The 27,645-nt window shown below is 61.4% G+C and overlaps 1 protein-coding gene across 2 annotated transcripts; it reads right to left on the bottom strand.

The window, feature by feature from the left end:
- Positions 1–969: 969 nt before the first annotated feature.
- On the bottom strand, positions 970–27,645 carry SOCS7 (suppressor of cytokine signaling 7). Of its 2 annotated transcripts, XR_012766235.1 has the most exons (11): positions 26,783–27,645; positions 20,003–20,067; positions 16,840–16,944; positions 15,653–15,754; positions 14,767–14,897; positions 14,172–14,340; positions 10,524–10,652; positions 7,588–7,723; positions 7,099–7,256; positions 4,005–6,258; positions 970–2,873 (listed from the first exon to the last, which is right to left on the bottom strand). XR_012766235.1 is itself a non-coding variant. In XM_075443603.1 (10 exons), exons 1-9 carry the CDS (start codon positions 27,643–27,645, stop codon positions 7,136–7,138), a joined length of 1,821 nt encoding a protein of 606 aa, XP_075299718.1. In that variant the 3' UTR covers positions 970–6,258; positions 7,099–7,135. The 2 variants fall into 2 exon arrangements, 1 of the variants encoding a protein (XP_075299718.1); XM_075443603.1 differs by having other exon boundaries at positions 970–6,258.

Below are 27,645 nucleotides of genomic sequence, written 5' to 3'. Positions count from 1 at the left end.
CCGCTCACCCCCTCTGCCCCGAGCACCGGGGCTGCAGGCGGGCGATGGAGGGGGTCCCTTGGCATCTCGGCTCCAGCCCCCGGGCTCGGACCCGCCGAGAAAAATCTTCACGAGGGGGCCCCAGCTGTGGGGTCCCGCCCGGAGAGGCCGTCTGGTCCCCGTCAATGGGGTCTTTGTCCCCACGCTGAGCCCTGCGACGCTGCGACAGACGCCCGCACCCCCCCTGGGGCCAAGGCCATGGCGGGAGGAATGGGGGTCCCCATTGCCCACCACGCCCAGTGATGGAGGACGAGGAGGAGGAGGAGGAGGGGGGGATGCAGGCTCTGCAGGGCTGCGAGCCCCCCCCCCCCCGCAGCCCCATTCTGTCACTCCGCAGCCTTTGATCTGCCGAAGTCGGGGGCGTTCGAAGCGCCAAACGCAGCCCCGGACGGGGGTCCCGCAGTCGGGAAGGGGCTGGGGGCGGGGACAAGGCGAAGATGGGGAGCAGGAGCTGGACCCCCCGGCGTCTCCATCCCTCGGGTCCCCATCCCACCCCCCAGGGATGCTGCAAGCGGGGGGCAAAGCAGACCCCAGGGTGGGGGGCAGGCAGTGGCTCGGGACTCCAGACAACACGCAGCACATAAAACAATTTCCAACGGTTTTATTTCAAACCCTCGCTCTCCTCCCTTCCCACCCCCCAACCAAAAAACCAAAAACCAAACCCAACCAAAACCCCCTCAGTCAAAAGGACGCTAGAAATGAGTTACAAACACAGAAGTCAGCTCTCCCTCGCTGACGACTTACAAAGGAAAAAAAAAATAAATCAAAGCGGGAACGTCCCGCCAGCTTCCCCCCCAGACCCGCAGCAGTTACGAACGTCTCCACACGAGAGGCCAGACATGCCTATTAATACAATATATACAGACAAACCCGCGGGTACAGCCAGGCTCCCCCTCCCCACCCCCAAAAATAACCAAACACACCCAAAAGTGCATTTGTGGCGTTTATATCAAAAACATTTTTTTTTTTCTTCTGAAATATTGGCCTGCAAGTCTGTTTTTACCATTTAGTAACTTTTTAATATAGTTTATGAAAATAAATTATACAGCAACTATTTTAATAAATTAAGCACACACCAAAAAAAAAAAAAAAAAAAAAAAAGATAAAATTAAGCAAAGCTGCGTTTCTACCCAAGGGTGGTTCACCAGTCCTGGCGATGAACGGTCCCGCACCCGGAGCCGCCGATCCCCGCTCATTCCCGCTCTAACGGCGAGTCCGGATCCAGCGCCACTCACTGCCCACCAGCGATTTTCGGAGTCAAGCCCTGGCTGGGGTGGGAGCACCCCGGGGGGCCCCAGGAGGTGGCCCCGGGGGCTGCTGCGTCTCTGGGCACCGGTTGTGCTTTTCAGCTGGAGGCACGGTGGGAGGCAGCGCCGCCGGGACCCCCTTCACCCCAGGGGATGCTTGGGAGGGGGGTTCCCGTCTGCCCCGTCTCACCTGGAAGACTCTGGATGAGGAGAGAGGGGCCGGGGAGGGGAGCGCTACGGGGGCGGCTCAGAGCACGTCGATAAATCCCTCCATCCCTGAGAGCCGAGGGGGCTCGGGCGGGGGCCTGGGTCCCCGAGGAGCCCTCCAACGGGGCACGCTCAGACCTGATGGCCAACATCAAAACCCAGACCTGATGGCCAATGGTAAGGCTAAGATGGAGAGAGTCCAGCGGAGGGCTGCAAGGATGAGGAGGGGACTGGAGCATCTCTCCTACGAGGAGAGGCTGAGGGAGCTGGGCTTGTTCAGCCTGGAGAAGAGAAGGCTGAGAGGGGACCTTAGAAATGCCTACAAATATCTGCAGGGTGGGGGGCAGGAGGACGGGGCCAGACTCTTTCCAGTGGCGCCCAGCGACAGGGCAAGGGGCAACGGGCACAAACTGGAGCAGAGGAAGCTCCAGCTGAACACGAGGAAGAACTTCTTCCCTCTGAGGGTGACGGAGCCCTGGCCCAGGCTGCCCAGGGAGGCTGTGGAGTCTCCTTCTCTGGAGATATTCCAGCCCCGCCTGGACGCGGTGCTGTGCAGCCTGCTCTGGGTGACCCTGCTTGGGCAGGGGGTTGGGCTGGGTGACCCACAGAGGGCCCCGCCAACCCCTGCCATGCTGGGATTAAGATACCCCAAGGGCAGGTCTCAGCTGCAAGGAACAAAGGCCGACAGCCAGTTCCCTACCAAAGGCAGGAAGATCCCTCCTTTCCAGCGGTTTTCCCCCAAAACAGCTCCCGGACAAGACTTCGGCCGCAGCCGTGCCCCGCAGCAGAGCCCTCGCCGCCCTCCAGCCCGGGTTCCTGCACCGCCGTGCTCACACACCCCACGACACCGGTCCCTGCCAAACACTTCTGGGGTTTTAAAACTGGCCAGGTCCGTACGCGCCGCGTGCCTGGTGCTCCCAAACCGCCGGTTCCCTCTCGCGTGAGCGGCTCGGGGGGTTCCCACCCCGCCCGCAGCGGGTCCCACCCAAATCGAGCTAAAGATGAATTTTTTCCCCGCTTCTTTCGGCCCTGAGGAGGTCAATGCTGAGCTGAAAACTTCCACGAGAGAAAACTGTCCCAGCTGATGGGAATTTCACGCTGCGGGAGCGAGCCAGGTCGTCCCCCACCCCGAACCCGGCTGCAGAGGCCCCGCTCGGAGCAAACCGCGCCCCGGGACCTCGCCAACCCATCCAGGCACCGCGCGCGGCCGGAGGCTGCGCCCACCCCGCTGGAAAAGCACCATCTCCAGCTTTTTCCATGGGTACTTTCCACGCTTTGGTAGTTTTTATGGTCCGTTTCTTTGCTCCTCTGCCTGCGGTCCCTGACGGAGGGAGGAGGACGGCAGCCACCTCCGCAGAATTCAAGGTTGGACACAGGAGGCTATAAAAAAATTTTCCCAAATCAGCAGCGCGAGAGCACCCTCCAGAACCAGCCCCCGGCAGCATTCCAGGCAGGACACAAACGCTAAGGTGCTCCTCCCCAGAGAAGGATGGGGACTGATGGGACCCTGAGACCTCACCCGCGCCCACGATCGCCATCCCCTCGGCAGAGACCACCCCGCGCACACCCAGCCTCGAAACAAAAGCTCTGGAGCTTTTCCACGCCCAAACGGCGGGTCGAGACCCCCTCCCCTTCCACCGAGACGTGAAGGAACTCCGGGAACAGCTTCACTTCAGATGGGTTTCTAGAGCAGGTTGGTAACTACCGGGAAGGCTGGGATCGGCTCCAGCGCCGGCAGCCACCAGCAGCAGGACCCTGGGAAGGCTGAGGAACATCTCCCACCTCGGTGCAGAGCCGGGTGCCCCGCTCCAGTGGGTGCGGATCGATCGGGGGGGTCCTGTGTCGCTACAGCTGACACCAAGCACATCAGCGTGACACGCCGGCGTCCCGCCAGCCCCTGTCCAACACCCCACAGCACCATTCCTCCGGCATTTCTGCTGCAGCCAGACCCCAACCCTCGCTGCTGGCCCGAAGCTGGAGAGGGCTGTCCACCACGCACAGGGTTCACGAACAGCAGAAGCACGGGCAGGCTGGTGGGAGAAGCCCTCCCAAGGACAGTGACAGCCGACCAGACACACCTCACCCAAGTATTGCCCCTAAAGCCCGGCTGCTGCTCCTTCCGCAGCTCCGACCGCCGCGGAGCCTCCGCCCTGGCAGGGAGCTCCCCGGGGGGGCAGGGGATGGAGCGGAGCGGGACGGGACGCTCTCCCACCCACCGCAGAGCAGGGTTGTGCGTTTTCACCCCAGGCAAGCCCAGTGCCAGTTCCCAGCGCTAGGCCAGCACCAGTTTTCCCTGGTCTGCTCTCCAGGTCGTCTGCTTTCCCTCCCCGAACCCTGCCCGCGCCTCTCCATCCCAGAGCGGGGACGGGAGGAGCGCAGACGCTGGCACTACCGTCACGCTGGGGAGAGGACCGGGTGCTCCCCAGCCTTGGCAAGGGGAGACTCGCAGCTCCCCCATCCCACGGGCCACCACCCAGCCACGCACACCAGCCCACGCCATCGTCTCCTTGCCTCCAGGGTCTCTTTTTGGAGAGAAGCTTGACTGGAGACACACCACCGGGCACAGCGTTCTTCACTGGCACGGAGCTGGACACTCGAGGCATCAGACCAGGCTTGGCTTCGGGAAGCTTTTCCTTTCCAGCATCCAGGAAGATTCAAATCTCCGGCACACGGAGAGCCGAGAGGCGGCGAGGCCGGGGGTGCGGATATTTGAGCGTCACCTGCACAGGTACAGCTGCTTCCCCCCCGACACGTGCCCGGTGTGCCGTGCGTTTCAGTCGAAGCAGCTGCGTTTCTTCGCAGGCTCTGCCGGTGGGAGCTGCGGGGCCGAGGGGAGGGAACGCAGCGGCGGCCGGGGAGGGGGGAGCGCCGGTCCCGGCGCGGAGGGGACCCGGGAGCTGCGGACCGGGCGGGCTCCGAGCTCACCACGGGTCAGGATGTGCCGTTCAGCGCGTCTCGGCGCAGCTCGCCCTTCCCGATAACCACCGCCCCGACAACGCAAAGTCCGTAGCGAGTAGTGTCCGATGAGGTATTTCTACAGATTTTGAAGCTTAGTTCGTCGTTTCATCTGGAAGCCAAATTCTTTTTAGAAAACACACTTTTTCTCCAAGACCAAAACTGAGGCCAGAGGTGACGGTGGAGGGAGGGCAGGATTTGTTAGCACCCTTCGGAGCAACCCTTGGCAGAAGCAGACACCCAGAATTTGTCCAGGCTGCTTTAAGATCCACCCGACTGCCTAATCTGGGGACGCAGATCGTTCTGCAGGGCAAGGCCAAAGTCCCAGCAGCTCCCAAGTGCCTGCAGCCAGCTCACAGGGCACCGATCTCCGGCCCGGGCTGCCCAGCATCGCGCTTTCAGGCCACACTGCTGCGGGACGGAGCGGTTCCTCGCTGGGGCTGGGAGCAGGGCAACACTCGCTCGTTTAAATACGGGAGGAGAGGTTCTTCTCCAGCCTTCTCAGCATCCCTCGGGCAAGCTTCAAACTTCACCATGAAATGCAAACGCTTTGCAGTGGTGGAAGAGCAGACCTGGATTTGAAGGGGGGTGGGCGGGGGGGTGCATCTCAGCCAGTGTCAAGCTCGGACACACAGCAAGAGCTTCCATCGCTCTTGGCTTTACTGTTTCTGAATTGCTGTGGTTCCACAGGCATCCCAGGGAGAGCAGGACGCAGCAAGTAAGCTTGAAGAGATCGGACGCCGTTCCAGAAGAGCCCTCAGTTACCTGTTTCTTGCTCCACGTCACCCCAAAGATGCCTCTTGATGCCCCAGCGACTCTCGATCGGGATCCTCCAGAGCTCTACAGACAGCCACTCCATTCACAGCTTCTGGAGACAGCCAGAGAAAGGCTAAAAGTGCACGTCCCGCGGCTCTGCAAGCCTGGGATCGCTGTAGCAAGTACCTTTGGTCCATGGACTGCTGCAACAGCTACAGCAACAGCTTGGCCACCTTCCTCCCGCTGTGGGTTCAGCGAGATCTTCCAGTGTCTGCTCAAGGAACGATGCCTCCTCCTCAGAGCAGCCCTTGCTCCCCAGCGCAGCAGCGACCATTCCCTCTGGGAATCCAGGGCATCCACATGGCTCTTCCTTCCTTGGACCCAACTTCAAAGCGTACAGGAGCACCCTGCAAACCCAGCTGCAGCCCAAGACTAGGTTCAGTCCTCTTCTCCCAAATCCTGGAAAGCAGGGGAGCTGCGCAGCCGCCCGCTGTTCCGAGCTCCATGCTCCCCAGAGGTTATTCCACGTAGCTGCACGCGATTCCGGCTCAGTCGGCCTCCGAGCAGCTCTCCGGCTGCATCCCCCTCGGCGAGGACCAGAAAACAGTCTTGCCATAACGCCTGGAGCAGGTGATCTTGCTAGAGAGTCCCCTTCTCTCTCTGTCTCTCCCCACCTTGAAGTTTCCAAGGGAGGATAATAAAATTCAGCTGATCATAAGACAGTATTTTTCTCATGCTGAAAATAAACAAATAATAATAAAAAAAAGACGACGTCAAAAATAAAACTTTCCAAAAATTGTAAATAGTGCCGTGACATTCTTTGTTCTGCAAGGAGTCCAGGAGCTGGGCTCAGCCGTCCCCGAGGCCCCGCTCCCCCAGCCAGGAGCCCAGGCTCTCGTTCCCCTTCTGCTGTGCTTCTTAGGAGTCTTGAACCCTCTTCTCTGCACAAAAGAGCTTGAGAGCAGAAGCGGCACCGCAGAAGCGGGCTTCGCCGTCGCGTGCCTCCTTCCCACCACAGCCTGACTCGGGCTACAGGATGGCAACACTCAAATTCCTAGCGGGAAGAGAGAAGGGAGAGGGGTCAAACAGCCTGCCTGAGGCAGCAGGATCTGCCCCAGACTGCAGCCCACTTGGCACGAGAGCGAGCACAGGCTCAAATACTTCCCCTCTGCTCTGCCCTGGTGAGGCCCCATCTGCAGTGCTGTGTCCAGTGCTGGGCTCCCCAATTCAAGAAAGATGAGGAGCTACTGGAGAGAGTCCAGCAGAGGGCTGCGAGGATGAGGAGGGGACTGGAGCATCTCTCCTACGAGGAGAGGCTGAGGGAGCTGGGCTTGTTCAGCCTGGAGAAGAGAAGGCTGAGAGGGGACCTTCGAAATGCCTCTAAATATCTGCAGGGTGGGGGTCAGGAGGATGGGGCCAGACTCTTTCCAGTGGTGCCCAGCGACAGGACAAGGGGCAACGGGCACAAACTGAAGCAGAGGAAGCTCCAGCTGAACCCGAGGAAGAACTTCTTCCCTCTGAGGGTGATGGAGCCCTGGCCCAGGCTGCCCAGGGAGGCTGTGGAGTCTCCTTCTCTGGAGATATTCCAGCCCCGCCTGGCCGCGGTGCTGTGCAGCCTGCTGTGGGTGACCCTGCTTGGGCAGGGGGTTGGGCTGGGTGACCCACAGAGGTCCCTTCCAACCCCCACCATGCTGGGATTCTGTGAAATATGCACAAGAAAGCAGCAGAAGCTTTGTTCCCCTCCCCAAGGAAAGCTGGGCAATGCTTAAAGGCCATGGAGTGGACAGCCATGGCTTCTTCAGGAGGGTTTTGAGTTTTCTTTGCAATCAGAGGGATCAGAGCGATTCACGTGTGCCCCCACGGGACGGGGCACGGACCAGCAGCACACGCGTACCATCAGTGACAGCAACAAGACGGGCGAGGCAGCCTCGCTACGTGGAGGATTCGCTCTCCTGCTTCTGTTTGGAGATGAGCTGGGCTTCCTTCAGCGACAGATACACCTCCTCCTGCGGGTCGTAGTAGTAGAACTTGCGGATGTAGGAGATCAGGGGCCTGGGGAAGGAACAGGCAGAAGCTTTAACCCCGAGCCACAACCACATCAACCTCCACGAAGGATAACAAGACCCTCTCCCCCAGCCCACCTCCAGCAGGAACAGGAGCCTGTACCCAAGTCAGGTACCACCTCACTCCCGAGCTGGTCACCACTCCCGCACGCGTCCCTACGCACCACGGGACATTTACCTTGCTGTCCCAAGGCTGAAGAAGTCACCTACGCCCTCCCCGAGCCCTCGCTGCAGCTCCAGACGCCCTCTCACCGCCCGCTGCGGCGGGGGTCAGAGAGGAACCCAAGGAACTCATCCCCGGGCCAGTCCTCCAGACTTACTTGGGCAGCGGGAGCTCGGGGATGTGGTCTATTCGGACCAACTGCCTGATCCGAAAGCGGCAAAGGTGCTGCAGGGATTTGACGTTGCTGAACCTGGAGACTGGATACAGGAGCTGGACAGGCGTTGGAGGGAGACCTTTGGAAAAAATAGAGATATTGGAGACAAATGCTCTATTAGAAAGGAGCCACTACTGATGCGGAAAGGAAAAGCTGGCTCTTGGGAAGCGGAGCTCTCTGCAGGGTTGTGTTGGAAAGCAGATCTTCCCAGGAGCTCACTGCTTCGCAGTCGCTTGGGACTGGGGAGCCAAACCTTCCAGGGGCAATCCCCCTTTGGCTGCAACCCATCTCCAGCCTTCCTCGCCAGGCAACAACACTTCTGCTGCCATGGGGTGACTCTGGAAAAGCAGATCCCGGGACACCGCAAGCTCCTGACCACCCCCCTCTCCCCAGACTGGCAGATGAAGCATCACTTTATCCAGAGCAGCAACAGCTTCTGAAAGGACGCAGAAGAAAGCCAAAGGAGAGGGCAGGCAGCACGTAGGCTTCGCTCTGCAGAACGCTTTGGGTAGTTCCAGCGAGGCGTTAAAAAGCCGGGGGATGCGGTCAGCTCAAGCTGCGCCAGAGTTGCTCATTCTTGGGGTCACGAGGCTGGACACCGAGGCAGAGGCGGCAGCGGCTTCGCTCCAGCCAGCTCCCCACGCAGGGAGCAGCCTCGCAGGGCTGGAAGCGAGCTGCATCCCGCCGTCCCCCCGCCCCACAGCCTCCTCCACCCCCAAAGTTACGAGCAACACCGAGCCCGCAGAACCGAGAAGTCGCCAGGAAGGGTCTTTGGGAGCTGGGTTCATTCACAGCACAAGGTTTTATCTGTCTTTACAGCAGGATTCAAAGCTAGTTACACTCTAACCCCCTCCCGCTGGCTCGTCTCTGAGAGCAACGGAGTGAAAGGAGAAAAGGGAAAGCTCTTCACATGAAGACGGGCTCAAAACTGCTCCAGGCAGCTCAGGGAGCTGCCAGCCAGCTTCTGAGAAAGCAAAGAACAGCAATCAATTGAAGGCTGGATTCTCCCCCCCACCTCCCCTTCCTTATTCTCCTACCAAAAAGCAATCAGGCTCTGGGAGCCCAGCCAGCAGCTACGGGGACGCAGCTCCAGCTCCGCTCGCCGCGCTGCCGGGAGCTGGAAACAGCCCCCTCCTCCGAGCTGCAGCGAAGGTTTCGGCAGCAGAACAGCACTAACGAGCACGCTGGGGAGACGCCGAGCCGAAATATTCTCCCGCTAAAACACCAGGCATCAGTGTGAGACTTTGTCTGGCGAGGATGGAGGCACAGCGACTGCCGGCAGCGCCCAGGGGAGGTGCGGGACCCGGCACCAGCAGCCCGGCCAGCTCGGGGGGGGACCAGGCAGCGAGGGACCCCTCAGCAGGCGCACGGCGCTGTTTGCTGGGGAGATTTTCTCTTTCAATGGTATTTTTCTAGAGCAAGTTCTTTCTAAGATATTTTCCTGGAGTCCTAAGGCCTCCAAGCCCACTCTCGAGGGGCAGAGATCTTGGGATCGGGAAGGGAAAGCAGCTTTAAGTTGAAATGATTTGTTGGAAGTCGGGTACATTGCAAAACCAGCTTTGCATCCCTCTCCTCCCCGAAGCACGGCCACGTCCCACATCAGCTTTGCCGTTGTTGGCGGTGTCTGCAGCAGAGGGCAACACTGAACGGAGCTGGGCTGCGACTCCAGGAACCCTGGAGAGGGAGCATCCCTCCTCCTCCTCCTCCTCTCCAGCCTCTTCCAGACCAGAAACTCTTTGGGCCGAAACCCTCTATGTGCGGCTGGGCTGTGACTCCAGGAACCCTGGAGAGGGAGCATCCCTCCTCCTCCTCCTCTGCTCCAGACCAGAAAGGGGCCGAAACCCTCTACGTGTGGCAGAGCCATGGAGAGGTCGCTGTCGCCATCGGGGCCCACGGGCGCGAGGACAGCATAGATAGGGAGCAAACTGACTATAACTTCACTGGCAGGTTTATCCCAGCCGTCCTCACGCTCTGCTCAGTCCTGCCCTTCTCTGCTTCGCTCCCACCACCCACCCTCCAAATTCCACCCCCCACTGTTGCTCTCTCGCAATGAAGGGGCATATTTGCCTATTTGGCAGACTCTTCCCTTCCTTTCACGCTGGATTTTCTGGCTAGCTTTCTGGTGCACCAGGGCAGAGGAGCTGAAACCAGAGAATAAAACAGATACAGAAGATACCGGTCCAATTAGCTGCCTGGGTTTAGCAGGAGGGAGATGCGAGCCCATCTAAGGGACCAGAATCTGACGGAGGGGGAAACCAGCTCTCCGTGATCCCACCAGCACGCAATCAAACAGGCTTCAACAAACCTTCACTAACATTCCCTCCCCGCTTGCAAGCGCCCGCCTGCCGACGGGCTCTGGCATCACCGTCCCCCCCAGGGACTCTGAACCTACAGCTTCTGTCGCTCGAGGCTCACTTTGAGCTCACACTTGGAAACGCTCCCGCACGCTCAGCTGAACGTCTCTGCCCTCGACAGCCCCAGGTGGGTCCCAGCTAAGGGAGAACTGGGAAACTGCAAAGCATGGAGCGGTTCGTGAGAACAGCGGTACGGAGACTGGGAGAGGGAAGAAAGCGGAGTTCTAGTAGCCAAATAATGGCTTGTTGAGAGAGTCGCTTCCCAGTCCCCACAGCGGGAGATGGTATCGCACTTCCATGCTCCTGGAAGGAAAGGTTTGGGAAGTCTCCTCACCACCTCGAGGAAGTGGTGCAGCTGCCGAGCAAGAGATCTGCTCCTCAGGACCCTTCCGAGGAGTCTGTGGGCAAGGACGCAGGCCGGGGCACTGAGCGCAGCAGCCCGAAGCCACGCCAGACTGGCTCTCTAGGACAGACCAGCAGCCCATCAGAGAGCAAAACCCCCCAGGCTCAGAGCGGGAGACTCACCTGGAACCCTGGACCGGAGGAAGTAAAGGAACTTCCCGTTTTTGGAGTGCATGATCGCTCTCTTTATGAACTCCACCACAGACTGGCAGCGGTCTTCAAACTTGGGATGGCACCACAGGCTGAAGGTCCCTTCCAAGAGAACAAACAAGGCTTCACGTTATAAGAGCACCGAAGGCAAGAGGAGACATTGAGTCACGAGGCTGATGCTCTCACAGACCAGGGCAATGCCCCAGGCTATTTCTCATAGAGCTGGGACGAGGCAGGGCACTAAGAGGAAACACCAGCGGCACCAGCTTGCAAGGATGCTGTTCCACTGGAACCAGTCCTCTCCAAGAGCCGAGGACACGCAGAAAGACACGACAACGTGACCACTGTAACCCAAGCGCGGCCAAGTCATGCTTGCCTGAACTTGTAAACAGCCTGCAACGACTGCTAGGTTTCAAACTTCAACTACCAGAACACACAGAGCTCTGGCAGCTGCCCCTGCTCCTCTGCAGCGTCCCATCTACAGCACGCCCGGAGAAAGCCAGCCCATCAGAGCGGCTGAGCCCACCCACAGAGGAACGTAAAAACCAGTGCTCCAGACACTGCAGGCCTCTTCTCCCAGTCCCACAGCTGGGATGTTTCCCAGCTTCATGTTCTTGCCAGCTGTTTCCAACACCTTCATTCAAATTACCGTCAAGTTCGAACCGGGGTCAAGACACACCGACACCGTCGTCCCCACGCTGCCGCCTGACACGACGTACGCCTCGAGCTCGAGTGGCAAACAGTGAAACTGGAGACGGGCAACGCAGGGAAAGGCGGCCCTCTCACCTGGTTACTGATCTCTAAATGGGTGAAGTTTAAGCCTCAAGTCAGACCAGTCCCACCACCTCCTTGTGCTGCAGCCAGACACCCCGCTCCTTGCACCAAAACGCAGCCAGGTCACAGAATCCCAGCATGTTGGGGGTTGGCAGGGCCCTCTGGGGGTCACCCAGCCCAACCCCCTGCCCAAGCAGGGTCACCCAGAGCAGGCTGCACAGCACCACGTCCAGGCAGGGCTGGAATATCTCCAGAGAAGGAGACTCCACAGCCTCCCTGGGCAGCCTGGGCCAGGGCTCCGTCACCCTCAGAGGGAAGAAGTTCTTCCTCGGGTTCAGCTGGAACTTCCTTGGCTTCAGTTTGTGCCCATTGCCCCTTGTCCTGTCGCTGGGCACCACTGAACAGAATCTGGCCCCGTCCTCCTGACCCCCACCCTGCAGATATTTAGAGGCATTTCTAAGGTCCCCTCTCAGCCTTCTCTTCTCCAGGCTGAACAAGCCCAGCTCCCTCAGCCTCTCCTCGTAGGAGAGATGCTCCAGTCCCCTCCTCATCCTCGCAGCCCTGCGCTGGGCTCTCTCCAGTAGCTCCTCACTTGCTGAAACACTGCCTACATCCCCCTCCATCCCCCCTCCACCTGCCTTTCTACCTGCAGATTTGTCTGCGCTCCAGCGAGAGCCGACGCACAGCGGAGCTTCACCGGAAGGAGGGAAATGGGAATTACGAGGGCTCGGTTCAGGCCGGAGCCCGTCAGCAGCCAGACGCAGGCTCACGCTGGCCGGGAGGCAGATCCCAGCGCGAGGTGTGACGCCCCTCAGCTGCACGAACGCTGCATCCCAGGGCAGCAAGGCAGCGGAGAGACTTTGGCAACACCCCGCAACCACGCAAAGAGCTCGCACTAAGGAGCGGCAGCCAAATCGCAGGTACCCGTAGGGATTTCAGGCCAGGGACTTTTTGGAGGGGCAGCTCCCCCAGCAGCGTCACAGGCTCCGCAGCACTGACCTGTTGCAGAAAAACTAGAGCAAGCAGCTCTGTAGGACGCCCAGCACCCGCTGCTTTCTGTAGGGTGGGCAGCAACCAGCAATACAGGGGCTATGTACAGCCCACAAAATTTAAAACACACCTCCTCTCCCCCCAGCTAGGTTTTACTGGGAAGAGGCACCGCTCACTCCTGCCATGGGCCAGTTTGGGAGCAGTGATCTGGGTTAGCAACCACTAAACATCCAGGACCACTAAGAACAGAAATAAGTGATTCTTCTTGGGAATCTCAGATCTGAATGAGCCCTTAAGAGTGACCAGGAGATGCCAAGGGCAAAGCACAAACACCAGCTTCCCCAGCCCGCCTACAAAATGACAGAGAAATTCTGATTTCTTCCTCTCACCTACCTAAAACCTGAAGGTCAAGCATTTATCTCCTCACCACTGCCCCAGCCTCGCCATTTGTCAGCTCCACCGGTTTATCCGAGTGCTCAGCTCTGCAGTTTTCCACGCTGCCGCAGCACATTCGGCACGAGGCAGCCGGTCCCGGGGGAGCACGGGGCTGCTGATGCAGACGGACGCGCTGCGCCCGAAAACCAAGCCCCTGCCGCAGGCCGGGAGCCCTGCGCTAGGCAAGGAGGCAGCGCCAGCCTTCATCCACGCAGCACGGGCAGCGTGAGGAAGGGGATGGACACAGGGCTGAGGAAGATCTGCGAATGGAGGCATCCCAGCCGCAAAGAAACCGGACCAGCAGCAGAAGTCTGCTCCAAAACTGAGTTATGAGCAAGTATCCACCGTACAGACGGCCTCACATCTCCTCCAGCTGCCAGAGCTTCTTGTAGTTTCTGCAAGGACCGGTGAGGAAAATCCTTCCTTCCTACAGGGACAGGGGCTCTGGACAGGCAAGAATGAGTGCTGGGACACCTTTCCCTCAGAGGGGCTGAAGGCCAGAAGTGCTGCCAGGATTCACTGGCAGAGGTGGAAGCCGACAACAGCAGCATCCCTGGGGCAAGGGCAAAAAGGGGAAAAAGATGAGCTTTGCTCTGAAGGGTTGCAAGCCACTGTTTCCTCCAGCGGGTTGGCTGCGAAGCCGCCGAGCCCGTCATTTGCAGGCGCATTTAACGCTGAGGCTCTGCAGGCAGCTGCAGTTGAAGCTTGCCCACCGGTTACCGGTGCTCCCGCCGCGCACCGAGCCTCTGGGGCACCCTGCTCGGCCGGAGGACGGCTGTCTGCACGAGGGCTCGGCGCAGAAAACCCCGCGTGAGGACGAGCAAAGCGCGTGGGCGAGGTGAGAAGCAGCCCACGCAGGACGGGGAGCGCAGCAGGAGGAAAGGGCACGAAGAGCGTGCCAGTTCTCGGAATAAAAACCCACCACAGTGGAAATGAAGCCCGAGCCCGGGACCGAGCGCAGCCAGCACCGCCGCCGAGCATCGCTCGGGCAGGGGAGAACACAGCAAGGTGACGAGATCACTTCTCATCTCACAGGGAAACCAGCTTCGCTTTGGGAAGCGCTGGCAGCTACGAGCGGCGACTCTCGCTGCACATCCCAGTGACGTGGGATCTCGCAAACCTTGCCATCACCATTTTCTTCGAGTCCGGTTTTTCAAAGCAAGGCCAGAGGACAGGCACAGGGAATTCCTGCATTCCCCAGTTTTTCAGAGGTATAGGGAGAGTCGCTGCCTGAGGCAAAGTCAAACGCAAAGGTCTCTTGCAGAAGCTCAGCACAGGAGTGAGGACACACTGCTGCTGCTGCTCCCCCTCTTCCATCAGCTCTGTGCCCACAGCGCTGTTCTGGGACCTTGGGATCAGACTGGTCCCCAGCACCAGGCCAGCGCTGCCAGCGGCATCCCCAGCACCGCCCGCGGCTCTCACCTCTGTAGTGCTCCATCCTGGTGTGGTGGGTGATGCCCTGCGACCGAAAGCTGAGGCTCAGGATGTATCGCGGGTCAGAACTGTCTCGGACCAGGAAGGACCCGTCTGGCTTCCCCTTCAGCTTCATCTCTGCGTCCTCCCAGTTCATCGGTCCCCAGTACCACCCGCACTAGGAAAACAGACAGCCAGAATGTCAGCAGATACTAGCAACAAAGACTTCTATCAGCAACCAAACACAGTACAATCTGCTCTGTTAATCCCCTTTAAATGCCAAAATGGAAGCGTCTGGTTGCATCCACCCAGGAGTACGGATGGTGGGGACTCGCTGCTCCTGGACGAGAGCACAGCATCACATCCCCCACCACCCAGAAGCGGCTAAAGAACAGATGAGACCACGACACCCCTTCCATGGGCAACAAAACGCTGCTCTAGACCCAAAGACCTCACTGGGAGAAAGGCAGGAGGGGTTTTCCAGTCCGATCCTAACCTTATGCTCCCAGGTCGGCAGCAGGGATGATCAGTCCCCAAAAGCAGAGCCCAGACCCGCAGTCTTCTCCTCCTGGCTGCCACCACCCCCCCACCACGTTGTCGTTACCTTCTCCAGCTCTCGCAAGCTGGCTGCGAAGCTGCTGGAGTCCGGGCGGTAGAGCGGGCACTGGAGGTGCGGGGCGGCCTGGCCGGGCATCGCCTCCATCGGCCTCAGCGGGACGATCCGGGGGAAGGCGTCTGCAGAGGGAGAGACGGCCAGGGCCACCGTCACCCGCGGGGAGCCCACCCCGAGGGCGAGTCGTCCCGACCCCTCGCACGGCTCCAGAGGGCAGGGCAGGAGGGACAGAGCTGGAGAGACAACGTCCTTGCGAAGGACACGGCTCTTCCAAGGTGATGAACTCAGTGCCCTGACCTGCCATGTCCTCACGCCAGCTCGGAGGGAAGGCAGAGGGAATGCCAGGCGGCACAGACTCCGGAAAAAGGGGCAGCGAAAGCCCTCTGGGTCCGGAAGGAAACCAAAAGCAAAAGGGCAAATGCACAGGTAAATCACAAGGGTAAATGCTGTCCCGTCGGACTGCACGCCAGGCTGGCTGTCGAAGCTGGGGCTCCCGCACCGAACCCCGCTCCCACGGCTCTCTTCCAACATCGCTGACGCTCATCAACCCCTTCTCTGACACCGCGCAAATCAGGGCGAGCCACGCTCCTGCTGAACCCCACAGGAACCAGAGCAAACGGGAGATGCTGAGCTGAGGATCAAGCTGGTGCGACCACCAGCTTCAGCAAAACCGGGCAACGAGAGCCACACCACACGGACACCAGAGCCCTGCCCGACGCTGCCCGAGCACCCAGCAGCAGAGGACCGCGTCTCCCTGAGCCGGCACCGCAGGCAGCCCCGTGTTGTTGAAGCCTGAAGCGCAGCCTTCAAGTTTACCAAGCAAACCCCCAAAGCCCTGAAGGGAAAGCCAGAGCCGTGCTGCCAAAGCGAAGCTGACCTGGGGCGTGGGGCGGCGGAGGCGGAGGCAGAGGGAAGGACTGCAGGGAGGAGCCCATGGGACCCACTAGGACAGATGCAGGCAGCGTCCCACTGATATCATCTACGAGAGAACAGAGGCGAGAGCGATTCAGAAAACGAGGGAAGCGAGCGAGCTCTGCGCTGGCGAGCGCCCGACAACGCGGCCCCAGCAAACCGGCACTCGGCGCTGCCGGGAGGAGCGGAGACGGAGCTTCCCTCCGGCAGCTCTCCATCCTCCTCTCGCTTCCGAGCCGGGCGGCTGCTGCTGCTTCACAGAATGGTGGGGGTTGGCAGGGACCTCTGGGGGTCACCCAGCCCAACCCCCTGCCCAAGCAGGGTCACCCAGAGCAGGCTGCACAGCACCGCGGCCAGGCGGGGCTGGAATATCTCCAGAGAAGGAGACTCCACAGCCTCCCTGGGCAGCCTGGGCCAGGGCTCCGGCACCCTCAGAGGGAAGAAGTTCTTCCTCGGGTTCAGCTGGAGCTTCCTCTGCTCCAGTTTGTGCCCATTGCCCCTTGTCCTGTCGCTGGGCACCACTGAACAGAGTCTCACACCAGCTCGGAGCCTCGCACACACACACACGCACGTCCACACGCGCTCCCAGAGGGAAGGACTCCGCTCTCCAGCCCAGCCAGCTCCTCGCACGCAGCCTGCGGCGCAGGACAGATCTCACAGACCCGGCACACGGGGTGGGCGGTTTAAGGCGCTGCTCACTAAGGCTGACTTCACGCATCCCAAGCTGCTCCTGCTCCGAGGAACCTCCGGAGGAGGAGGATGCGGAGCAGCTAAGCCAGGCTCCTGGTGCAGCCGCCTTCCACTGATCAGAGAGCACAGAGAGGAATCGGCCTCGCCGGGCGATGGGTAGGAAGGGGAAAAGTTTCCAAAAGCAGCAGGAATGCTACGAAACCAGCACGTGAACTCCCACCTCGCCATGCTGCTCCACCACTGCCCTCCCCTCCTCCCTGATGCGAGAGAAACTTTCAACCACCAGCAAAAAAACCTCTGCCAGGGAAGGGCGAGCGGGCACGTCACAGGGTCAGAGGAGCAGGCAGCGAGCTCACTACCAGGGACCCTCGAGGTGCTCCTCTGCTGTCCCCGCACGGGCAGAGGGGCAGCTCCTGCTCTCCCGCAGAGCCGCGTGGCAAAGGATGCTCTCGAGGACGGTACCCAGCAGGCTGAGGCTTCTCCGTGGCGGAGGCGGCGGAGTCGGAGGGTGCGGGGAGGTCAGTCCTCGCTGAGAGATGTCCACGTCCACCAGTGACACCGTTTCACCTGGAGGTTGGTGAAAGTTAGACTGTCAGTATTGTCCCTTCTCCGGGGCACGCAGAGGCCGAGCGCGGGGAGAGGGGAAGGGGCAGTAACCACCGTCAGGTTCAGAGATGATCTCGTCAGCTGTTTTCAAATCAAGTTCCCACACCGCACCGCTTTTGAGACGCTGCCAAGCTCTGCCAGCGCAGCCCGAAGGCCAGGCTGACGGGAACCACACCGGGACGCGTGCCGGGACCCGGTGCGAGCCCAGCACCGGGAGGATGTGGTGAGGAAGGCACTGCCAGACCTCACCAGCACCACGTCCGGGCATCAGGCAGAGCTCGTTGGTGGTGCACGGCGCGGGCCCTTTGCGTAACACCTGGGAAATGGTTTCACAGGTCTGCATGGCAGCCACGGGCACAGGACTCTGAGATAACACTGCTGTCAATGCCAGTCGGAGTTTGCCTACAAAAGCCTCAGATGATCGAACAGAAATACCTTTTAGCCCAAAGGCCAGGAGGGTACCAGCTCTTAAAATGAGTAAGAGGGAGCTGGACAGGCTTTTTACATTAAATAACTGGAATTCCCTGAAGCCTGAAGGCTTTGGATCCAAGCTACTGCTTGGGGAAAATGACAACTCAAACTAAGACGTCTAACTTCAAACCAGAAAGGCTTCAAATTAGTCTAAAATCATGGGAGAGAAAGGATGCCACCAAATCCAGGTCAAAGCATCAGCCTCAGTGCTGAGCTGGCACAGAGTCAAAGGGAAGACAGCTCAGTCTGAGACAGAGCCTCAGTGGTGCTACCACAGCCAAGGCTTTTTTTTCCCCCCTCCAAAAAAATCAGTCTAACCAGGCTCTGACAGACCACCGACACCACAACTGAATCCCCCCCAACACCCGAACCACGACCTCGAGGACAAGGGAATCTGCCTGCCTCTGACTTCAGCTCCTGTGGGCAGGGATCTCCTCTTCCTCTCCTGCTCCAGACGCACAGCGTCACCCACCCCTTGGTAAGCACCCAGCAATCAGATATCCACCACCCAGCACAGGGGACAACATTGACTCGGCTTCCTCCTGCTTTTAAAAGTCCTCTCTATTAATAGGCCACGTTATGAGGAGTACGTAGAGCTGGTTATTATCCGCGGTACCTTCTCCCTGGGGGACTTCGGGGTGCGAGCGCACACGCATGCACACAGCTGCTCTTTCACTTCCACACCCTAAAAATAAAGCAGCTGGGCCGCATTCGTCGTGTACAAACAAAAGCAAAGGACACCCCGACTACGGGGGGCTGCAGCAACTCCGCTTTCCAGCCCTTCCCACGGCAGCAGGAGCTGCGATGGCAGGCCGTGCCGGCCTTAGGGAGCCAGCCCTTCCGAGAGGCACGCGAGGAGAGGTCGGGAAAGGCGAGGACAGCCTTCCCGAAGACCTGCGCTCGCCCCACACGCTGCCCTGACAGCAAATCACCAAGAAAGCCATGCAAGCTGGGCCAGGCGTTTGGTTTCTGTCCTGCTTTGGTGGCCCCAGTCTCAGAAAACCCCCTGTACAGCAGCCACCAAAGCAGCCAGGTCCTCAGCGGAGTCAGACTGGGGAAGCCAACCACAAACCAAAGCCAGCCAGATCCCAGTGTTCACTCTGGGGACGCTCCCGCAGTCTTCTGCAAAGGAAAAACTCCTGCGAGGGCATTGTGACTGTTCCACCGACTGGCAAAAACTGACCTAAGTAATATTAAAAATAGAGGGGGGGAAGAGAGGGGGAAGAGAGGGGGAAGAGAGGGGGAAGAGAGGGGGAAGAGAGGGGGAAGAGAGGGGGAAGAGAGGGGGAAGAGAGGGGGAAGAGAGGGGGAAGAGAGGGGGAAGAGAGGGGGAAGAGAGGGGGAAGAGAGGGGGAAGAGAGGGGGAAGAGAGGGGGAAGAGAGGGGGAAGAGAGGGGGCACCATGGCAGCAGAGTCACCCCCGAGCGACTCCGCAGAGCCACACAAGCTTCCGGCAACCGCAGGAGCGGGTCAGCAGCCTCCAGTTACCAGTTCTGGGCAAGTCAAGCGAATGCTCTGCCTTGCAGGTCCCTTCTCTGAAATTCCAACCAGCTCTCAGGGAGACACCACCGCTGCTCTCCAAGGAGGGCTTCGCCTGACTCGGGAACACAAACCCCACTCCGAGCTCCCTGCGACCGAACGGCCACGCCAGCAGCACCGGGAGGCTTCCAGCTCTACCCACCGGCTCTTCCCAGCTCCCCTGTCGCTACACCATCACATTTTGTCTCCTCTGCTCTGCAATAAGACCATCAGCATTCAGTTCTTTGGAACCTGACCATCACAACAAGCCCCGTAAAACCCCACGCAGCTGATAAACGCTCACTTGTGACCCGAGATCGCGACCCACGCAAGCCTTGAGACGGGGTTCTCCCAAGGAAGCCCCAAGCCCTGTGCCAAGGGCTGTCTTGCCTACGAGCCCACACCACAAGAGGCACACGACCGCGACCAGAAGGTGTTCGGTCCTACAGCTTTCAGCTGCCCGCAGAGCAGGACTTCCCCCTCGCGCCATTTATAAACCAGCCAACTTCCCCCCCCTCCAGCAGAAAAGGGAAGGTCAGAAAGCAGCAGGGCCCGGGGGGAGGGGGGAAACATGCTGAAGAAGGCGGTGGTGCTCCACAAAAGAGGTTTCCACTCCCATGGCCGTCCCGCAGCAGAGCCGCCGGCGTCGGCGTGCAGCCCAGGTGGGAAGCGGGGCTCGGCCCGAGCCCCCCGCAAACCACGGGAGGGGAGCACCCAGCGGCTCTGGCTCTGTAGGGGATTTCCCCAAGCACCTGGATGCAAAGAGCCCTGCGCGGAGGAAGGACCTTCGCCTCCCACAGCACAACTCAGACTCGTGTTTCAGCAGCAGGAACTGCAAAACGCTGACGCGCAGCGGCCGCGTCCTTGACAGTTCCTCTTGCTCAGGGTCTGAGGCCAAGCAGGACCCAGGGACTCTGCACAGAGCTCCCGGTGCGCGCGTGGAGGCAACGTCTGGTGTCTGTGCTCAAGCACACACCGCTATTTCCATGGCAAAATGAAACGCCGTACCGTAAACCTTTCCAATCCTCACCTGTGAAGAGGGGGCTGAACACAACCGGGGAAAAGGCACTTTGAGTTCTTGTCAGTCTGTGTTTCCTGCTGGAAAGGAGACAAACATCGTTAGTGGAGACAGGGAGACTCAGTGCATCCCCACAGCAGAAAACACCATTTGATCTTCTCAGCCCAGGACAGCCTTCACCATTCTTTCCAGAAGCTCCAGACAGCTCAACGCCGCGCGCTCATTCGACTCCGAGAGCAGCGCTTTGGCTTAAGTAGGGCAGTCAACCAGCAAAGCTAGGTCTCCGTCCTGCTACGAAGCAAATCTCTAACTAGGTAATTAATAAAGTCTTTGGAAAGCAAAACCCCAAGCAAGGATGGTAACCGGAGCCGAGAAGCTGTTTCACAACAGACGTCGGGTTATTCCTCCGGATCGGGCATTGCCAAACGCCGTCGCCAAACAGGTTGGGCCCCTGCACAATCAGGGGCTGCGCCTAGAGCCAGCGCACCGAAGGCGCTCGGAGGACGCCGTCGCCCCGAAGGGTTTCAAAACGCAGGCGAAGGGCGGGCGAGCTAAACCCGGAGCCATCGAGATGGAGGGAAACAGCTACACACGCCCCTCTGATGAGGAGCCGGGAACACCAGCAACGCCCGTCAAGGCTGCTTCCCACCGCAGCAGTTCTATAACGACGCTGCAGCCAGCCCTGCGCGCTCCCCGCACGAAACCACTCCTCCCAGTGCCTCCCCCACCGCCACACTCCAGGGCTTTGTCCGGATCTAGGCAGGGAACATGCTGGTAAACTGAGGCACGGAGTATGGCACCCCCACGACTTGAACCCATGGTTGAGGCGAGTGGAGAAAGGCGTTCCCGGTGCCAGAAGCTCACTCCCACCCAAGAGCGGAGCACAAGCGCAGCTCCCGCGTGCGGCAGCCCCGGCAAAGGTCTCTGCAGCTTCCCCGGCCACCGTGCAGCGCCTGTCCCAGCGCCGGGCAGCCCGTCCCAGCCTGCGGGTCTGCACCGGGTCAGACCGGGTTACGAGGAGTTAAACAGCGCGACCGCGCTGCGCCGGCGGGAGAAACTGGTCCCGTTGCATCCAGAAACTGGTCCCGCTGCATCCAGGCGAGCAACCGCATTGGGGGCTACGAGGATGGTGAGGGGACTGGAGCATCTCCCCTATGAGGAGAGGTTGAGGGAACTGGGCTTGTTCAGCCTGAAGAAGAGAAGGCTGCGAGGGGACCTTATAAATGCCTACAAATATCTGCAGGGTGGGGGTCAGGAGGACGGGGCCAGACTCTTTTCAGTGGTGCCCAGTGACAGGACAAGGGGCAATGGGCACAAACTGAGGCACAGGAAGTTCCGTCTGAAGATGAGGAAGAACTTCTTCCCTCTGAGGGTGACGGAGCCCTGGAACAGGCTGCCCAGGGAGGTTGTGGAGTCTCCTTCTCTGGAGATATTCAAGACCCGCCTGGACAAGATCCTGTGCAGCCTGCTGTAGGCGACCCTGCTTCGGCAGGGGGGTTGGACTAGATGACCCACAGAGGTCCCTTCCAACCCCTACTATTCTGTGATTCTGTGATTCTGTGATTGCCAAGAGCGACCGGAGCGTGGAGCCCGGCTCTGCCCACGGCCCAGCAGACCCCGCTCCCACCACACGTGGGCTGTCACAGGGCCAGCCCCGCTCCTCTCCGGAGCCTTCCTCGCTCCCCAGCCTCCTCCCAGCCAGCAGCTGACCTCCAGCCTTCAGCCTGTCTCGTGCTGCAGAGCCCCGCTCTGCCCGCAGCCTCCGGTGAAACCCGGACGAAGTTCCAGATGAGCCCAGCTCCGAGCGAGCACTGCCGCGCTTCCGGAAGGATCGCACCCAGCAGGCGCGACTCGGCTGCCCGACGGGGAGCAGAAACCCCAGCTCCGGTCCCGCGCTGCCCGGGGAGCACGGAGCAGATGGGTGCACCCTCAGCTTCTCCCAGCAGACCGAACGCTTCCCTCCGCCGTGTCCAGGCACGCCGCCGCTCACAGAGCTGTGAACAAACCTTTAACACCAAGTCTGAAAATAAAGATACTGAGAACACCCATCGTGCCGATACACAAAACCCCATCAACCCCATTTGTCCTGTGCAGCCTGCTCTGGGTGACCCTGCTTGGGCAGGGGTTGGGCTGGGTGACCCACAGAGGGCCCTGCCAACCCCTGCCATGCTGGGATTCTGGGATTCTGTGATCAAGATGTTTGGAAGCATTCCATTTGAAGCCTCTCGCACCTATTTGAGGGTTGGGTTATTTTCCCCCAAAGGAGAACAATTCACCAATTAATTATCAGCCACACGCACACCCAGAATTACACTTCTGGACTAATATCAACTATTCTCCACAGAGCAACAGCTCTCTTCCCACCCACTAAGCCAGACGGAAAGGAGCATCGCTGGCATTTTGCTGTTACCAAAACAGCCACATTTTATGCCAACATTTTACAGCCACCGACTCCTGAGATTTCCCCTTTCCAGCAAGCTCACGCCAGCAGCGGGGCGAGAGCAAGAAACGATCCACACCGACCGAGGCCTCCGCTGCCCAACTCGGTCTCCACCGGAACGATGCCCTCCACGCTTCCTCCTCCCGCCCTCCGGTTCTGCGGCACCCAAACGACGCCGAAACCCACCGAGAAGTAATCACGTGTGAGCGGTACCCGAACGCCGCTGCGTCGGATCAGCGCAGCCCTGCGGAGCTGGGGAAGCCAAAGGTGGATGCTGCCGGGACAGATTCCTCACACAAAGCTGGGAAACCCCTCGAGCTCCAGGAAAATAGGATTTTTAGGGGTAGTTACCCACCAGTTCAGCAATCGCTGCGGCTACTGCCGGAGCGGCCGGCGCTTCCCACGGTGCTGCGTCCGCTCTTCCCAAAGCACTGTCCCGTCAGCGCGAAGGCAAGGCTCACCCGGCCACCCAGGCGGGCTACGCGCTGCTTTCCGCGTGCAGTAACACAGAGACACGTTACAAACCCCAGGTCACCCACAGAGCGAACGGAGAAGGCTTGGGTACCAACCCGGCAAGCGATCCGCAGCGGATGCGGCTGCCGCTCGGGTACGCCGGCACCCAGCCATCGGCCGAACCGGTGCCTCACCCCGTCCCCTCCCCTCTGCGGCACAAATCACTTTGAAAAAAAAAGCCATTTCACCGGTGCTGCCTTTAAATCACAGCACCAGGCCCCGGGTGAGAAGCCGCTCAGGGGTATCTCCACTTCTAGGTTCTCAGCCTCTCGCAGCTCGGAGCCCAGCGACTGATTCCAGATCACGGAGCTGGTTTGCTTCCGCACGGCTGCTGCAGGCGGACACCAAATACCAGCTCCGAATGCCAGGAATTCTGCTTCTTGGGGATGTTTAGGAAAAAGAAGAGCTGGACTAGATAACCCCCACCGCCGACCGAAGGAGCACCCTTCAGCGCCAGCCCGCAGAGCGAGCTCAGCAGCAAGCAGAGCCACGAAGGAACCCAGAAGCTGCTCTGAGCCCACCTCGTCAGCCACGAGCGACCGCAGCAGCGACTCGCGGTGAACACCAGACCCGTCCTACACCAAGGTGGAGCACAGGTTGGGAGTTAACAACCTCCAGCTCTCAGCAGAGCGAAGGAAAGGTCGTCATCGTCGTCCTTCAGCCAACCAGCGAAGATGGGTGCAAAGCAGCAGACAGCATCCGCCAGCGTGGCATGAAGTCTAGCAAAGACCATGGCAGAAAACCGAGTCACTGCACTACACATCTCCAGACTGGGCGACTGGGGCAACTGGGAGGAGAAGGGAAGAAAAGCAGCGTCTGCTGAGGCCAAAGAGCCACTTCCCAGCAAGCTCAGCTCAGCTAACCTGCGCCTAACCCACTCACGAGAGCATGGGCATCCCGGCACCCCGGACCACGGGCATCCACAGAATCCCAGCATGGTGAGGGCTGGAAGGGCCCTCTGTGGGTCACCCAGCCCAACCGCCTGCCCAAGCAGGGTCACCCAGAGCAGGCTGCACGGCACCGCGGCCAGGCGGGGCTGGAATATCTCCAGAGAAGGAGACTCCACAGCCTCCCTGGGCAGCCTGGGCCAGGGCTCCGTCACCCTCAGAGGGAAGAAGTTCTTCCTCGGGTTCAGCTGGAGCTTCCTCTGCTTCAGTTTGTGCCCGTTGCCCCTTGTCCTGTCGCTGGGCACCACTGGAAAGAGTCTGGCCCCATCCTCCTGAATCCTCCCAGCATCCCGGACCACGGGCATCCCGGGCATCCCAGCATCCCCAACCACACGTCCTCGCTGACGAGAGCGGGGCCGGCAGGGACTGTTCCGCCAACTCGCAGCCTCCCACCCTGCATCCCACCAGCGCGGGAGCCGCGGGCCTTTCTCTCCACGGGAGCACAAAGCATCGTTCAAATAACGCAGCCCTCGTCAGCAGGAGGGGAATCCTCGAACTGGAAGCAGCAAAGTCGTCCCCGAACCACGGGAGCTGCTGCAGCAGGCACCTTGAAGTAACCTTTGTTAAAACGCTGCCTAATTAGCGCGGCGGAGTTGCACGATGCCGGAGAACAAGCAGTGACGGTCGAGCTCCCCGGTTGGGGGGAAGAGCCGGGCAGCGACACCGTCCTCCTCTGCTCCCAACCTGCCAGGACGCGACTGCCAGCTCTCCACCACTTCCTCCCCGCGTCGCGAGGCCCCGAGGACTCCTCGCCCTCACCCAGCACCAACGCCAAACCAACCACAGGCCCATTAGCAAAGCGTTATGTCATTACAGGCAACGCGGCTCGCGCCCGTTCGAGGCCCATTTAGTCATTTGCGGGGAGCGAAGCCGTTGTCCACAATTCCTTCACCACCCCACACGCAAAAGTGAAGCCCGACCAGCGCAGGGCTGGGAGCTGCCCCGGCCCCGAAGCCTTCCTCGGTAATTCATGCCTCGTCGCAGCCTTTTGGGCTGCCAGAGTGCCCGGTCACCCCAAGCCAGCGCTGCGGGTCACACCCAAGCCAAGGTCAGCATCCTCAGAGCGAGCCTGGAGACAGCCTCCTGCTCCCTCGTCACAGAATCCCAGCATGGTGGGGGTTGGCAGGGCCCTCTGGGGGTCCCCCAGCCCAACCCCCTGCCCAAGCAGGGTCACCCAGAGCAGGCTGCACAGCACCGCGGCCAGGCGGGGCTGGAATATCTGCAGAGAAGGAGACTCCACAGCCTCCCTGGGCAGCCTGGGCCAGGGCTCCATCACCCTCAGAGGGAAGAAGTTCTTCCTCATGTTCAGCTGGAGCTTCCTCTGCTCCAGTTTGTGCCCGTTGCCCCTTGTCCTGTCGCTGGGCACCACTGGAAATAGTCTGGTCCCATCCTTCTGACCCCCACCCTGCAGATATTTGTAAGCATATACCGTCACCAGGTCTCGAGCTGCACCGAGGGAACGCACCCCAAAAGCCTGACGCGGGGTTAACCAACCCCACGGGGAAAGCGCCGTGCTGCAATACTCCGAGTCCATTCCATCATTTAATGGTGCTTCTGGGCTGACAGCACAGGCCTGGGGCAGGCTCTCCCCGCCTCCTCCACGAGGAATCGCAGTTCTGCTGCTGGAAACGCTGCAGAACGTGGTTTCTGGAGCACAGGAGGCCCATCCCGACCGGAGCCCGGGCAGCGCGTACAGATTTTTTTTTTACCCTCCCCGGCTGGCATCATGCAGCGCGCGTCTTCTGCGGAAACACGAGGCTGGAGCAGGGCGAGCAGCACCAGAGCCGACAGAACAGGGCTGGGGAACACGGGGTCCTGCACCAGCAGCTCCCAGGGCTTGTCCCTCCGGCCTCTCTAACGCACAGCTCAGCCAGGCTCTGGCTGCTGACACTTCCTCCGGCCACGGAGCCCCGGGAGAGCCCCCCACGGCACCACCACCGCGGCCAGAACCCGGCCGCGACGCTCGCCAGCCTCGGGAATCATTCCCCAAGACACGGGACGGCGAGCGGGAACGCCAGCCCCTTGGGTCTCAGCGCGGTGTCACCAGCGGCCGCTCCCGGGGCACGCTGCTTCCTCGCTGCGGCATCCCCAGGCTCCAGCGGCTCCTCCAAACCACCCAGCACCTCACCGGTCCTGCTCCCAGGCAGTTTTCTGTCCTGCCCTGTGCGGATGCAGGGCCCAGAGCATCCTCCTCCTCCTCCTCCTCGCTGCAGCATCCCTGGGCTCCAGCAGCTCCTCCGAGCCACCCAGCACCTCACCGGTCCTGCTCCCAGGCAGTTTTCTGTCCTGCCCTGTGTGGATGCAGGGCCCAGAGCATCCTCCTCCTCCTCATTGCAGCATCCCTGGGCTCCAGTGGCTCCTCAAAGCCACCCAGCACCTCACTGGTCCCGCTCCCGGGCGGTTTCCCGCCCTGCCCTGTGCGGATGCAGGGCCCAGAGCATCCTCCTCCTCCTCCTCCTCGCTGCAGCATCCCCGGGCTCCAGCGGTGCTCGCCATCCCCGCGTGATGGACGAGGCCTCGGCAGCTGCTCAGGAGAGGCCCGAGCCCAGCTGGGGGCCAACGGACGGCCCCGCTGATGGGCTGCGGGATGGCACCAGCGCCTCACAGCCACCCTCCACCTCCGGCAAGGCGGCACGGCACCGGGACCCCTTCTCCCCCTGCACCATGGGGTCACGGCATGGCCGGCACCAGCCCCGAGGTCTCCCTGCAGCCCCCCAACCATCCCACCGATCCCCCCCCCTGGGCTGGGGGGCAGGCCCCCCGCCAGCTCAGCCACCCCAGCCCAAAGGGGAAACCCCCCCCCGCCCAGCTCAGCCCCCCCAGCCCAAAGGGGAACCCCCCCCCGCCCAACTCAGCCCCCCTCCCCAAGCCGGGGACCCCCCCCCCGCGTACCTGCCCGCCTCCTGCTCCCGGCCGCGGGCCCCGCAGACGTCGGTCAGGCTCCCGGCCGAGGCGGGCAGCTCCCCGGTGCGGCGGCCCTGGGGGGCAGCGCCGGTGTCCCCGGCGGCCGAGCCCCCGCTGCAGCTCTTGGTGCGGAAGAGGCGGCTGAGGCGGGTTTTCAACGAGCCCTTCCCGGCGCAGGGGGGGGCCGGCGAGGGCCCGGCGGCTCCGGTACCGGCGGTTCCTCTCCCGGCGGCGCGGGCGGCTCCGCGGCCGGGCGAACCCGGCTCCTCCTCGGAGCAGCTCCCGGCCTCGTCGGGCTCCAGCGCTTCCAGCACCAGCAGCGCGTCGCTGGTCTCCTCGGCGGGGGGCCCGGCGGCGGGCGGCGGGGGGGGGCCGAGGCAGGGGCACCCCCCCGCTCCCTTCGCCCCCAGCCCGGGCGGCCGCAGCCCCAGCGCCGCCAGCTGCAGCTCCAGCCCCCCCGCCGCCGCCGCCGCCGCCCCCCACCCCGCCGCCGCCTTGGGCTCCAGGGCGCAGCGGTGCCGGGGGCAGAGCGGCTCCCCCCCGCCCACCCCTCCGCCGCCTCCCGCCGCCGCCGGGCCGCCCTCCTCGCCGGGCCGCCCCTCCGCCGCGTTGCGGAACACCATCAGCTGCGGCGGGGGCCGCGGGGAGCGCAGGGCTCCGCCGCCCGGCAAGGCCGCCGCCAGCCGCCCGCCGCCGGAGCCCAGCGGCCCAGCGAGCCCCGCGCCGGTAACGGCACCGCCCGCCGCGCCCGCCTCCGGCCCGGCCCCGTAGCCCAGCAGGCGGCTGAGCACCCGGTAGGAGGCCGCGGCAGCCGCCGCCGCCTCCCCGTCCCGCAGCTCGGCGCGCTGCAT

This window comes from Opisthocomus hoazin, chromosome 26 (assembly GCF_030867145.1).
Source record: "Opisthocomus hoazin isolate bOpiHoa1 chromosome 26, bOpiHoa1.hap1, whole genome shotgun sequence".
Lineage (NCBI taxonomy): Eukaryota > Metazoa > Chordata > Aves > Opisthocomiformes > Opisthocomidae > Opisthocomus > Opisthocomus hoazin.
This window is presented reverse-complemented; position numbering and strand designations above follow the sequence as displayed.